We start from the raw sequence: 13,703 nt of genomic DNA, 5'->3' as shown, positions 1-13,703 counted from the left end.
TAGGAAGGAAAGGCCCGTGTGTCCCCTCTCATTGGCCCTGGCACAGGATGACAGCTTGGCAAACACTGTCCTCTGCCCCTCTCACGACCCTTCGGTAGCAAGCACTTAACAGAGATTCAGCAATAAAATGACACCACGCGCTCGCTGCAGGCCAGACACCAGTTTTCTCGATGAGTGAGACACTCATTTCCTCAATGACCTCATCCAATCTTGCCCAATCTCACAGCTTTATTTTTATTTATATATTTTTTGGGGAAAGGATCTTGCTCACTGCAACCTCCGCCTCCTGGACTCAAGCGATTCTCCTGCCTCAGCCTCGCAGGTAGCTGGGATTACAGGCGCCCACCATGTCCAGCTAGTTTTGTATTTTTAGTAGAGTTTCACCATGTCTGCCAGACTGGTCTCAAACTCCTCACCTCAAGTGATCCGTCCACTTCGGCCTCCCAAAGTGCTGGGATTACAGGCGCCCACCACCACGCCCGGCTAATTTTTTGTATTTTTAGTAGAGACGGGGTTTCACCGTGTTAGCCAGGATGGTCTTGGTCTCCTGACCTCATGATCTGCCCGCCTCGGCCTCCCAAAGTGCTGGGATTACAGGCGTTAGCCACCGCGCCCGGCCTAGCTTTTGTATTTTTTGTAGAGACAGGGTCTTGCTATGTTGCCCAGGCTCACCTGCACGCTTTCGGCCTTGTCCTTCCCCTAGGCCTCTGTGACTGCTGTCTCTGGACTGCCTCTGTGTGTGTCTTCCTCCCTTACCAGCCACGGACCTCTGGATGGCAGAGCAAGGACTGACTCTCCTCTGGGACCTTAGCATCACCCAGCACAGGGTGGGCCCCCAGGAGGCCTTAGGCAGTGTTCGCTGCATGAAACTCCACTGCATCCAGAGACTCAGCTCAGGCTTAGCTCCTCCAAGCTGACCAGCTGCCCTTCAGGATTCCCACAACGCCTTGTGCCACTTTCGTTATTGCACAATGCAGAGCTGGGATCCTTTCAGCCTGTGAGCTCCTTGAGAAAAGGAGTCAGCATCTTGCCCAAGTTGGGGTCTCCAGCATCACTCTGCACAGTGTCCGGTTACTTCAAGACATGAGTTTAGGCCGGGTGTGGTGGCTCACACCTGTAATCCCAGCACTTTGGGAGGCCGAGGTGGGAGGATTACTTGAGGTCAGGGATTCGAGACCAGTCTGGGCAACATGACAAAACCCTGTCTCTACTAAAAATACAAAAATTAGCTGGGCGTGGTGGCACACACCTGTAATCCCAGCTACTCGGAAGCCTGAGGCATGAGAATCGCTTGAACCCGGGAGGTGGAGGTTAGTGAGCCGAGATCGCGCCACTGCACACCAGCCTGGGCGACAGAGCAAGACCCTGTCTCAAAAACCAAAAAAAAAAAAAAGACATGTGAGTTGAAACTCCCTGTGAATATCAACCACTCTGGTGAGTCTTCCCTGAGCACACAGGTTCTTCTCTTGGCTCCCAAAGACTATCACTGCTCCGCCATAGCTCAGCGCACTCTGGACTGAAATCTCCTGTCCTTCCCCAACCAAACTGAATGATCATTGGCTCCCCAGTGCTCAGCAGAGGGCCTGTCCAAACAGCAGCTGTCAGAAACACATAAGAGAGGGAAGAGCATTTCAGGGGGAGGGAAGGAACCTCTCCAGGGGGAAGAGAGACCTGTGGCGGGGAAGTGCAGGAAGGAGGAGAAGCGGCCGTGCGTGGTGGCTCACGCCTGTAATCCCAGCACTTTGGGAGGCCGAGGCAAGTGGATCACCTGAGGTCAGGAGTTCGAGACCAGCCTGGCCAACACGGCGAAACCCCATCTCTACTAAAAATACAAAAAATGAGCTGGGCGTGGCAGTGGGTGCCGTAATCCCAGCTACTCAGGAGGCTGAGGCACGAGACTCGCCTGAACTCGGGAGGCGGAGGTTGCAATGAGCTGAGTTTGCACCACTGCATTCCAGCCTGGGTGACAGAGCAAGACTCTGTCTCAAAAAAAAAAAAAAAAAAAGAGAAGACAGTGGCAACAAGTTCCTTCAGTGGAAGGGCTGAGGCGAGGCACTGACATCGCCCTGCCCACTCCTGGCTCCGCTCTAAACCCTGCCCACTCACTCCCCCACTAATCTTTGCCTTCAGAGCGGCAACCCCAACCTGCTTCTCCCTTAGCCTTCCCCATCCAGCCTGCTGCTCAAACCACAAACCCAGGGGTCATCCTGGACTCTTCCCCTTGCTCCTACGCCCAGTCCATCAGCCAGTCCCCCTGTCTCCGCCCGCAAAGGTAACCTGAGCCTGATTCTCTGCCTGCAGGACGCTCTCCCTCCTAACAGATCTCCCTCCTTCCATTCTTATTCCTGCTACAATCCAATTTCCACTCAGTGGTCAGTGAGTTTTTCAAAACATGGGGCGAATCGTGTTGTTTCCACGCTCAAACCCTCCCACGGCTCCCCGCTGAACCTAGAATAAAGGAGAAATTCCATACCAAGGTTTACAAGGCCCTATAGGATCTAGTTCCCCATCATGACTCCGACCTCATCTGTGTTTCTCTCGTCCCCTCGGCTCCTGCTACAAATACGCCAAGCTCCTTCCACCTCAGGGCTTTGCACTTGAGGGTCCCAGAGCGGTCGATTCTGGACCACTCCAGCTAAAGCAGCAGGCTCTTCGCTCATTATCACGTTACCCTGCGTTAGTTTCCTTCTGAGAGCATCTGACAGCCCCAGAGCACTGCTTTACTGATGCTATTAAAACTCATCACTTGTCTACCGTCTGTCTTCCCGAGACAGGGACTTCTCTGACTTGTTCCTGCTTCCAGAAAAGTGCCTGGCACAGAGTACTCAAACACCCAGCGAATCCAGGATGACACCAAGCCCGCACGTGCACCACCCAGTCCCCCCAGCTCCTCCCGGGCCACGTCCCGCCCCACGGTGCCCGGCGCACGCGCCCCCTGCCCGCCGAGGAATTCCACCCCCACCCCGGCCTTTTCCTGCTCGTCCCCGCGCCCTCGCCCAGGAAACCCCTGGTCCCTGCCCTCTCCTGCGCGCCCCCGGGCCAAAGGGTGCCCTCCCAACCGTCTCTCAGATCTATGTGCCTGGCTGCTCAAGCCCCGTTCCCTACCAGGCCCACTGCCCCGAACTCCCTTTTTCCCGTCTACTCACCCGCTTCAAACAGCGTTTCCCGCCACAGCCTACGCCGCCGTGACCCCTGACTCCCGCGCGCGCAAGCCCAGAGCCGCGGCGCTCAGAGACGGGCCACGCCCCCGCCTGCCCAAGTGCGGGCAAGGCCACGCCCCGCTTGTTCGACTGCAGGGCAGGCCCCGCCCCCTCTCTCAGCCTCCGAAGTGGCCTCGCCCCCTTGCTGAAAAATTCCCTTAACTCCGCCTCCCCATGACCTGTCTGCCCGAAGCCACGCCCCTCCGCGCGGCTACCTTCACGACCTCGTGCGGTCTGGGCGCGCCGCGGTTCTGTTCTCTCTCCTCCCACCCTCGGGTGTTGCGCGCGCATCCTCCGCGTCCCCCCGCCCGCCTCTCGCCCGGGGCCGTGTAGGGAGCGCTGCCCCGTCGCTGCCCAGCAGCCAGCTGGTGACCTGACGCCCAAGATCCCCGCAGAGGCTGGCCGATAAGCGGTAGAGTCCTGGCTTTATCTGTTCTCCTTCATCCTAGCTTCAGTTTCCCTATATGTAAATTAGACTCAACAACGCATGATAGGGACATTGTGGGGCGCCCGGTACACTACTCTTAGGATAAGGTGATCGTTGGTAACTACTCTCACTTCCGCTGTCCCCCGCCCCAAATAAATATACCTTTAAGTTGCATCCCTCCATGCAACCCCCCTTTCGCCCTCGATTGGAATTGCTCATTCAGCTCCTTCAGGGCTGGCACAGGGGCAGGAAGGATTGGAGGAACTTCGTCGCTTCGCTCCGAACTCCTGGCGTCTCTCCTCTCAAACTTTGCACGTGCTGTTCCTTCAACTTGGAGGCCCAGCCCCCAGGCTCTCGTTTTAGGTCCCAGCGATTGCCTCTGTTGTGATATCTTCCCTGATTTCCTCTAGCCCCACCACAGTGCCACGCTCATTAAAGTCCCTATCCCCCGAGTCTTGGTAGGAGGATGGTTATCTTGTTCACGGATGTTTCCAGTGCCTAGAATTGTGCCTAACTGTAGTTAATGCTCTGGAAACATTTATTGGGTGAATGTCTCCATCTCTAGAATGGCCAACCCAGTGCCTGGCCCACAGGAGGCCTCAGCAAACACTTGTTGTTCGGACAAAAGTCCAGGTCCCCTCATTCACTTAAATCCTGTTTATCCTTCAAGGGCGAGTTCTGATTCACCTTGTCCAGGGAGGTGACCCTGAGGCTGAGGCCTTTGTCCTGAACTTTCACAGCAGGCGACACACCACCCAGCACTGGGACCCTATGTGCCACCCTTTTCCCAACAGCCTGGGGACACCCAGTCCCACCTGCTCAATCAGGTTCAGGGACCCAGTGTCACTGAGGTCCCTAGAAGCCCACGCCCTCTCCATCTTGCACTCCAGCTCCGGGCTGGATTGTATTCATATTTTATTTTCCTGTTTCTGTTTTTAGTTTTTATTAAATAAAAGCAGAGGAAGAGGAAGGCCTCTGGTCTCCCGGGCTAGGGGGGAGAGCCATGGGTCCTCCCCTCCCTCTGTTCAAGGTGCACTGCGTGCTGGGCTTGAGGTGTAAGCTGGGGAGGGAGGGCAGCCGGGAAGGGTCAGCGGTCGGGACCTGCAACCCTTTCACCCCTTCTGGAAGACTCGCTGGGCAGGGAGGGAGCCTCCTGGACCTGGACTGGGGCTTATCCCAAGGGATGAGAGCCGATAGGTCTACAGGCTCGGCACAAGGCCCCTTCCACCCTAGGAAGAGGAAGGGGTGCCGGCGTCTATCTGCTGGAGGGTGGTCAGGCAAGGCTGTGGGGCTGGGTGGCCGGCCCCTCACTCGTGGACGTCCCAGATCTCCGACAGCAGAGGCGGCAGCTTCTTGTCCTGGAGCCGCAAGGCGAAGACCTGCTCCGAGTGCACAGAGCTCAGCGTGCGCAGGCTCACCAGCTTCATGAGCATGCGCGGGAAGCGCAGCTGGTCCTGAGGGAGGAGGCAGGTGGGCGCTGGCTGAGCCCCTGCCCTGCCAGGCTTTGGGAGGCCCACCCCAACAGAAAAGAGGGCCCCTCCCCGACCAGGCGTGGGAGCCAGCGTGGGGCCCGCCTCTGTGCTTGGACTAGACCTGGCTCCCAGTCGAGCAGGGTGGGGCCTGAGGAAAGACTGCGGAGGGGACGGCAGTGCGGCTGGCAGAACCCAGCCTGAACGGACCATGTGGGCCGCGGGACGTAGTTGGCTCTGCGCAGAGGCTCTGCGGGGCCCTACCTGCGGCCTCTTGATGCGCGTGTAGGACAGCAGCGCCTCCACGTAGGGCTGCTGCAACGCCTCCACGCGGCCCGGCTCCTGCACGTTGGGCCGGTCGGCCGAGAAGATGTTGATGGCGATGAGCAGGGCGTACTCAGCGTCGTCCAGGCCCAGCCGCCGCATGGCCCGCGAGAACTCGAAGATGGGGTTGATGAACTCCACCTGCAGGCCTGCGGGGCGGGAGGCAGCCCGTGACTCCCTCAGCCCGAAACCGTGCCCCACATCCTGGACCCTGGCGCTGCCCACAGTCTCCGGGGCTGGGAACACAGCAGTAATTACAGCGTTCTTGTCATTTCTGTCCACCTGTGCCCCGTGCCCATGAGTGCTGGCATGTAGTAGGTGTGCCACACATGCTGCCCAGTGAAGGAATGAATGAGGGTGCATGTTTCTTCAGTATTTTCTACTATCCTATCACCACCCTCCCTTCCCACCTGGGCGGTGGCTGCAGCTTCCCCTGAGTCCTATTCTTGTCCCCTTCACAAAGGCAAAGGGAAGCTTTTAAAACCTAGGTCACATCGTGCTGGTCCCAGCGCTGGCTTCCACTGCTCAAGGTAAAGCCCAAACTCATTCCCAAAAATGACTTGTTCATTCAGTCATCAAATGTCACTGAGTACCTGCCACGTGCCAGGCTCCAGCACTTACATTTGAGAGCCTAGGGGACCGGTCACAGACAAACACATTAGGAAGAGGCCCAGCCTGTCAGAGGGCTGTGAGTTCAATGGAACCAGGCAGTGCAGAGAAGTGTGAAGGGCCCTACTGAGCCATGGTTCTATTTTACACAAGGCGGGCAGGGAAGGCTGCGCTCTGGGTGACGCTGGAGCAGTAACCAATCCGAAGGAGATGAGGGATTGTCAGGGTGACCAACGTCTGCTGTTCCCATGATTTGGGACGGGGGCTACCCAGGCCATGAGACTTTCAGTGTTAAAACTGGGAAGGTCCTGGGCAAACTAGGACCAGTTGGTCCCCCTAGTTCTGGGCAGAGGAAACTCCAAGTACACAGGCCCTTGGCTGCAGCATGCTGGATGGGTGCCAGTAAGAGGCCAGAGTGGCTGGAACAGGGGGAGAGGGTGGGAGTTGAGGGCAGAGAGTGAGCGAGGCCAGGTCCTAAAGGGCTTTGTGGGCCACAGAGAGGACTCTAGCTCTTCTCCCAGTGAGACGGGAGCCGCAGGGGTTTCTGAGCGGAGGAGGGATGTGGGCAGCCTCAAGTGCTGACAGGACCCTTCTGCCTGCGCTGTGAGCAGCCCCATCAGGCAGGGGTGGAGGCAGGCGGCCCCTCAAGGGGACCCTGGCAGTGTTCCAGGGTGGTGGCAGAGGAGCGGCTGGGAAGGGGTAGGGTGGGATTCCCGACCTCCTCTCCACCCCATCTCCTTGTGCTCCAGCTGCCTGGGCCTCCCTGTAGTTCCTCCAAACCACCAACTCTCCCCAACCTCAGGGCCTCTGCAATCGCCAATCTCCTCTGCCAGAAACACTTCCCTGCAGCCCTGCCCTGCTAAGCTCATACTAAAAGGGTTACTGGGACCGTCTCGGGTGGTGAAAGGGCCGGAGTAAGAGGAAGGGGAGAGGGTGGGGTTTGGACAGATGTCAGGAAATACAGAGAGGTCCCCCAGAGATTCTGGGACAATGAGGGAGCGAGGCCCTGGTGCATGCTCTGCAGCACTAGCAACGCTCCTCCCACCCTTTTCCTAGGCAGTGCCTCTCACTGCCCAGGCCTTCTTCCAGAAGCCCACCCACGCAGATTAGCGCTCTGAGAGGGCAGGAAGCAGTGCTCCCCTAGACAGTAAAGAAGGCTGCCCGCTTCACAATGGACCGAGCTCCAGCCTGCCTCCCTTGGGTGAGACCATGTTTTGGCGGGGGAGGGGGGAATGCTTTTCCTAATGCCCACCAAGATGCCTGATGTGGTAACAGGGCTCCTCCTATCTCAACTTCCACTGCAACCCAATGTACAGAGTCGGCACTCAATACATGCTTTTTTTTAAAAAATAGAGACACGGTCTTCTCTGTCACCAGGCTGGAATGCCGTCGCACAATCACGGCTCACTATAGCCTCAAGCAATCTGCCCTCCTCAGCCTCGAGTGGCTGGGACTATTGGCGTGCACCACCACACGTGGCACATGCACTCTTACCTCACTCTCACCTTGGCTCAACCCTCACCCCAACTTTGGAGATAAAGAAACAGAGACTCCAACAGGGATGAGTTGGCCCCAGGTCTTCCAGCCAGCAGGGGCGCCAAGCCTCCCCGAAGCCTCCCCTGGGCCCTACCTGCACGGTGGAAGTCGTCCTTGCTGTAGGTGAAGTCCTTCAAGAAGGTGATACACTCTGTCTCGTGGTTGTAGCGCCTGGCTGTCTCTAGCAGCATGATCTAAGGGCGGCAGTGGGAGGGGGAGCTTGAACCCTGTGACCCTTCAGCTGCTAGTCCCTCCCCTCCTGGCCCAAATGGGAGTGTAATCTCACCAGGATTATCCCTTGTCCCCTTCTCCCCTGTTCTCTCAGCCACACCAGCGTGCAGCCATCACGTGAGACAGCCCGAGCTCTTTCTCCACTTCAGGCTTCCGCACATGCTGCATCCCCATCTCCTTAGGATACTCTTTCCCCAGGTGAGCACAAGGTTTGGGGCACGGGGTTTGATCTGCTGTATTCTTTGCCCCATATGCCAACACTTGGAATAGAGCCTGGCATACAGCAGGTGCTCAATACTTATATGTTATCCCTACTTTGATTCAAATGCTAACTCCTCTGAAAAGCCTTTTTGGCAACTTTTCTCTGCAATAGTGCCTCTGGCCTGATCCTCAATTTTCTCAGCCTCAGACCCTTTTTCCTTTCTCTCCTTGGCTCATAGAAGACTCTATTCGCCGTGGAATGTCATCCTACAAGGGCAAGCACTGGTCTTCCTTAACTCTGCTCCCAGCATCTGTCCTGGAGCTATCTCTGGGGTTCCTTGTGGGCAGATGGACCATTACCTCGATAGTGGATGCCTTCAGGAGGGCGATCTGGTCCTCCCGGCCCAGCTGCAGGAAACCAGGCACTTGCTTGGCGAAGTCCACGATCTCCTGGACTGAGATGATGGCCAGCTCCGTGAAGTGGGCAAAGCGTTGCTGGCGGGCATCTCGGGACTGGGGGTCTGCGCCCAGGGGCCAGGGCTGGGACACAGGAGACCAGGGTCACTCCCAGGTCTTTGTGAGCCTAAGTCTGGGCGGCCACCTTGAGGCCAAGCCTGCACCCTGGGGGACCCTCTTCCCAAAGCCCCTGCCCTCTGGAGCCTCATTCTTCCACACCCTGGGTGATGGCCCAGCTGGCTCTACCCCATTGGGACCGTCACACTCAAGGTTATGGAGGGGGCAGTACCGTGACTTTGGGCTGGTCGGAGAAGGAGCGTTTGTTGCACTGCAGCTGGGCCGCCACCAACTGCTGGATCATTAGTTCTTGAGCCGCTGTTAGCTGGACACCCTCGCCTTCCCCGGAGCCCTGGCTGCCTGCCTCAGATCCACCAGGGGAAGCCCCAGGCCCAGAGGCTGAGCTGCTGCTGCCCTGTGGCCCCACAGGTGACTGCGATTGTGACTGTGACTCCTGCTGCTGCTGTTTCCGAATCTTCTTCTTCCGGATCTGTTCTTCAGAAAGGACGCCTGTAGGGGGATGCAGGCCTCAGCAGAACCCCAGGGCTAGGCGGGGGGCCAGGCTGGCACCGCCCCCTCCCGCTGCACTCACACTGCTCCCTCATCCCTGCCTCCTTGCACTTGCGCAGCCGGCACTGCTGGCACTTGCGCCGCATGAAAGCGTCCATCTGGCAGGTTCCGCCACCCCGGCAGGCATAGCGCCGGGCCCCACCACGGACCACACTGCGCCGGAAGAAGCCCTTGCAGCCTTCGCAGCTGAGCACGTTGTAGTGGAAGCCAGAGGCCTTGTCCCCACAGACACGGCAAAGCTCGTGGCCCAGCATCTTCGGGGCTGGGCCCTTCTTTCGCTTGCGCTCTGGTTCCTCTTCGGGATCTGGGATGACTGGGGTGGGTAGGTAGAGGCCATGAGAAAGCCACAAGGAGAAACAGGAACCAGAGAGATGGGCCCACAGGAGATCCCTGGGCAAAGAGCCAGAGGATGGAGGGAGAGAGGAGTTGCTGCTCACATTCAGGGAAATTGCAATTTAGAAAGATGTATATGTTAAGGAGAAAGCAAGAACAAAAAGCAAAGATCGGGGCCTCCCATTCCCATTTCTATTTCTTTCTCCCTTCCTAAACCCCTCCCCAAGCCCCCACATCAACTCCAGGGCCCTGTCTCTGGGCCCTGTCTCACCCCAGTCTGTGCTGCAGGCTGAGCTGGCCTCATCAGTGCCTGGGACATCAGGGTCCGGACCCCCGGGCCACGGCTCCGGACCCTCCTCCTTTACAGTGGGTGAAGAAGAAGGGGCGCCAGGCTGAGGGGGGCCATTTCCTGGAAGAGGGTGGAATCCGGGAGAGGTACAGTGAGCTTCTGCTCGTGTGTGATAAGGGCTGGGTGGGGAAGAGAGTCACTCACCAGGCAGGGGGGTATCCAGGGAACTCGTGGTGGGAGAGGACATGGTGGGGTCACGGAGCAGCCTGTAGAATACAGGGGACTGAGAGCCTTGTGGGGCTAAGAAGGGTTAGGTTAGGTCAGTTACAGGTCCTGACAGGGCTTTCCCTTTTTTTTCCATCTCTCCAGAGACCCTACTCTCAGCCACAACCCTGGTTCCTGCCAGCCTACAAACCCTCCCCATCCTTCTAACAGGACCTGCCCCCTTCTGTTCCACGCCAGCCTTCAGCTTGGTCTTAAGCCCCGCCCCTGCTGTAGGCCCTGCCCCTGCTGTAGGCCCTGCCCCTGCTGTAGGCCCTGCCCCTGCTGTAGGCCCCGCCCCTGCTGTAGGCCCCGCCCCCTCAGGTCCGATCCACCTGCTTTTTCTAGGTAGGGCCCATTCTCCTTTAATCATGCTCTGCCTTCACGGCCTCCATGCCATGTAGTTTCCCCCCACCTCCTCTTCTTAAGACTTTACCTCACTTCTGCCCCAAGCATCCCTATTTCTCATTCTGACCCCACCTCCTCCTACTATGCTCCGCCCTCAACCTTCCAGGTTCAGCCCCTAAAGCCCCCATCATGGGCCTCCCAACACCTTGCCCCGCCCCATACGCATCCCTCCCTCCAAGCCTCACCCCCACAACCTCGCTCCAGGTCCCCCTCCCCTCCCATCATGCCCCGCCCCCGCCCCGCCTCCTCCCTTCCTACTGCACCCCCACAACCTCGCTCCAGGCCCCGCCACATCTCCTCCCATCATGCCCCGCCCCCAGCCCCGCCTCCTCCCTTCATGCCCCGCCCCCGCACCGCGCTGCAGGTCCCGCCCCATCACCTCCCATCATGCCCCGCCCCGCCTCCTCCATTCATGCTCCGCCCTCACACCTCTCTCCAGGTCCCGCCCCTCTCCAAGCACCAGCGGGGGGCGGGGCTCATGGCTGCGCGCGGGGGTCTCGTGGACGGCCTCTCGCGGAGTGAACTACTCCTGTTGCCCTGGAAACAGCCGCGGGAGGCGCGAGTTACCGAGGGGAGGAAATGGAAGGAGAGAAGGGGGCAGAGCGGAGTACGCGGGGAGCGCCGAGAAGCCCCGGGTTCGGGGCTCCTCCTGCGTCTCCCCACTCTCGGGTGCACCTGCCTGGGTTCCCTTGCTCTGCTTTTCTTCGTCCTCCTGTTTAGCCCCTGACACACCGCCGCTACTCGAATACCCTCAAAAGTAACTTCGCCACTTCTTCCGGCAACCCCGCCCTTGCGTCACGTCCGGAAGAGGGGCGGAGCGTGAAAGTTGACGAACTTCCGGTCCGCTTAGGACCAGCCGAAGCTGCTGCCCCGCACGGAAGTTGGAAACTCACCGGAAGTTTACCGGGTAGATCTACTGGGACTTGGCAGAAGAGTTCCGAACCCATTTCCTCGCTTCTTGGGAGCCAAACCTCCAGCCCCGCGCTTTGTGGCTTTAGCTCATTCATGCGCTTCTCTGAGCCTGCGGCCAAACCCTAGCTATAGCTGCTTGTCGCACATGACTGATTTAAGGCACGTTTGCACTTTTTTGGTCGTTACAAGTTTTCTGATTTTGGAGTCGTGCTGCTTGTTGGTTTTATTTATTTTTATTTATTTATTTGGAGAGGTCTCGCTCTGTCACCCCAGACTGGAGTGCAGTGGTGTGATCTCAGCTCACTCCAGCCTCTGCCTCCTGGGTTCAAGAGATTCTCGTGCCTCAGCCTCCCAAGTAACTGGGATTACAGGCATGTGCCACCACGCCCGGCTCATTTTTTTGTATTTTTAGTACAGACAGGGTTTCGCCATGTTGGCGAGGCTGGTCTCGAACTCCTGACTTCAAATGATCCGCCTGCCTCGGCCTCCCAAAGTGCTGGGATTACAGGCGTGAGCTGCGGCAACGGGCTTATTTTTACTTTTTTTTTTTTGAGATGGAGTCTCACTCTGTTGCCCAGGCTGGAGTGCAGTGCCGCGATCTCAGCTAACTGCAACTTCCGCCTCCTGGGTTCAAGCGATTCTCCTGCCTCAGCCTCCCTTGTAGCTGGGATTACAGGTGCCCACCACCACGGCTGGCTAATTTTTCTATTTTTAGTAGAGATGGGGTTTCACCATGTTTGCCAGGCTGGTATCGAACTCCTGACCTCAGGCAATCCCCCTACCTCGGCCTTCCAGAGTGTTGGGATTACAGGCGTGAGCCGCTGTGCCTGGCCAGATTTGAGATGTCAGAATTTTCTCATTGTTAAAATTTTGCAAAAATGGTTTCAATAACTTGGTGATTGGAAGAATTAAAAAAGCTCAGTCTCGGACCGGGCGCGGTGGCTCACGGCTGTAATCCCAGCACTTTGGGAGGCCGAGGTGGGCAGATCACCTGAGGTCGGGAGTTTGAGATCAGCCTGACCAACATGGAGAAACTCCGTCTCTACTAAAAATACAAAATTAGCCAGGCATGGTGGCGGGCGCCTGTAATCCCAGCTACTCGGGAGAGGCTGAGGCAGGAGAATCGCTTGAACCCGGGAGGCGGAGGTTGCGGTGAGCCGAGGTTGCGGTGAGCCGAGATTGCGCCATTGCACTCCAGTCTGGGCAACAAGAGCGAAACTCCGTCTCAAAAATAAAATGCAATAAAAATAAAGGAATAAAAGAATGGCTACTCCAGGTAGAGCAGCGGCTTGGGCTGTTCACTGTGATTATACTTATAGTTATTTCTTGATTATATGCTAAACAACGGGTGGATTATTCATGAGTTTTCCAGGAAAAGGGTAGGCAATTCTCAGAATTGAGGGTTCCTCCCCCGTTTAGACCATATAGGGGAACTTCCTGACGTTGCCATGGCATTTGTAAGCTGTCATCGTGCTGGTGGGTGTGACTTTTAGCATGCTAATGCGTTATAATTAGTGTATAATGAGCCATGAGGACGGCTAGAGGTCACTCTCATCGCCATCTTGGTTTTGCTGGGATGTGGCTGACTTCTTTACTGCATATGCTGTTTTATCAGCAAGCTCTTTGTGACCCGTATCTTGTGCCAAACTCCTATCCTATCTCATCCTGTGACTAAGAATGCCTCAACCTCCTGGGAACGCAGCCCAGTAGGTCTCAGCCTTATTTTACCAAGCTCCTATTCAAGACAGAATCGCTGTGGTTGGAATGCCTCTGACATATGTGTATGCCTTTATAAAAAAGAAATGGGACTATGTGATCCATGCTCTTCTGTAACTTATTATGTCTACTCAGGCCCATCGTTTGAGATTGTGGAATTTTCCACCTAGGGATGTTAGAAGCGAAATAAGTGATTAACATGAGCGTTGGAAATGGCAGAACCTGGTGTCTCTGTCACTTCCTTCCTGTGTAACACTGAGCCCAGTTCCTTAACCTCCCCGTGCCTCAGTTTCCTTGCCTGTAAATTGCAAACAGGAGTGAGAAAGCCAGGCATGGTGGCTCATGCCTGTAATCCCAGCACTTTGGGAGGCCAAGGCAGGTGGATCACCTGAGATCAGGAGTTCGAGACTAGCCTGACCAACTTGCTGAAACCTGGTCTGTACTAAAAATATAAAATTAGCCGGGCATGGTGGTGGGCACCTGTAATCCCAGCTACTCAGGAGGCTGAGGCAGGAGAATTGAACCCGGGAGACAGAGGTTGTGGTGAGCCAAGATCTTGCCATTGCACTCCACCCTGGGCAGCAGGAGCAAAACTGCATCTCAAAAATAAAAAAATAAAGGCAGGGCACGGTGGCTCACGCCTGTAATCCCAGCACTTTGGGAGGCCAAGGCAGGTGGATCACAAGGTCAGGAGTTCAAGACCA

The 13,703-nt window shown here is 57.0% G+C and overlaps 2 protein-coding genes across 13 annotated transcripts in view; both read right to left on the bottom strand.

Annotated features, from left to right (window-relative positions):
* The window catches only part of POLD1 (DNA polymerase delta 1, catalytic subunit), a 33,987-nt gene extending 30,511 nt beyond the window's left edge, over positions 1–3,476 (bottom strand). The window contains exon 1 of one of the 4 annotated variants that reach the window (XR_008622052.2): positions 3,147–3,365. The gene's annotated coding sequence lies outside the window, so the exon portion shown is untranslated. Of the gene's footprint in view, positions 1–3,146 lie in introns of all 4 variants that reach the window. The other 3 variants (XM_003813619.5, XM_055103371.2, XM_008966141.4) reach the window with 3 other exon arrangements.
* Positions 3,477–4,540: 1,064 nt separating this feature from the next.
* Positions 4,541–11,221, bottom strand: NR1H2 (nuclear receptor subfamily 1 group H member 2). 9 transcript variants are annotated; one of them, XM_063600535.1, is made up of 10 exons: positions 11,047–11,221; positions 10,801–10,908; positions 9,907–9,968; positions 9,685–9,822; positions 9,103–9,393; positions 8,743–9,020; positions 8,358–8,537; positions 7,660–7,759; positions 5,361–5,569; positions 4,541–5,081 (listed from the first exon to the last, which is right to left on the bottom strand). In XM_063600535.1, the coding sequence occupies exons 3-10, from the start codon at positions 9,947–9,949 to the stop codon at positions 4,935–4,937; spliced, it is 1,386 nt and encodes a 461-aa protein (XP_063456605.1). In that variant the 5' UTR covers positions 9,950–9,968; positions 10,801–10,908; positions 11,047–11,221; the 3' UTR covers positions 4,541–4,934. The 9 variants fall into 9 exon arrangements, with proteins under 9 accessions (XP_063456605.1, XP_034801298.1, XP_003813668.1 ...); XM_034945407.3 differs by having other exon boundaries at positions 9,907–10,002; positions 11,047–11,193; XM_003813620.6 differs by having other exon boundaries at positions 11,051–11,171.
* Positions 11,222–13,703: the final 2,482 nt, after the last annotated feature.

Source organism: Pan paniscus, chromosome 20 (assembly GCF_029289425.2).
Source record: "Pan paniscus chromosome 20, NHGRI_mPanPan1-v2.0_pri, whole genome shotgun sequence".
Classification (NCBI taxonomy): domain Eukaryota; kingdom Metazoa; phylum Chordata; class Mammalia; order Primates; family Hominidae; genus Pan; species Pan paniscus.
This window is presented reverse-complemented; position numbering and strand designations above follow the sequence as displayed.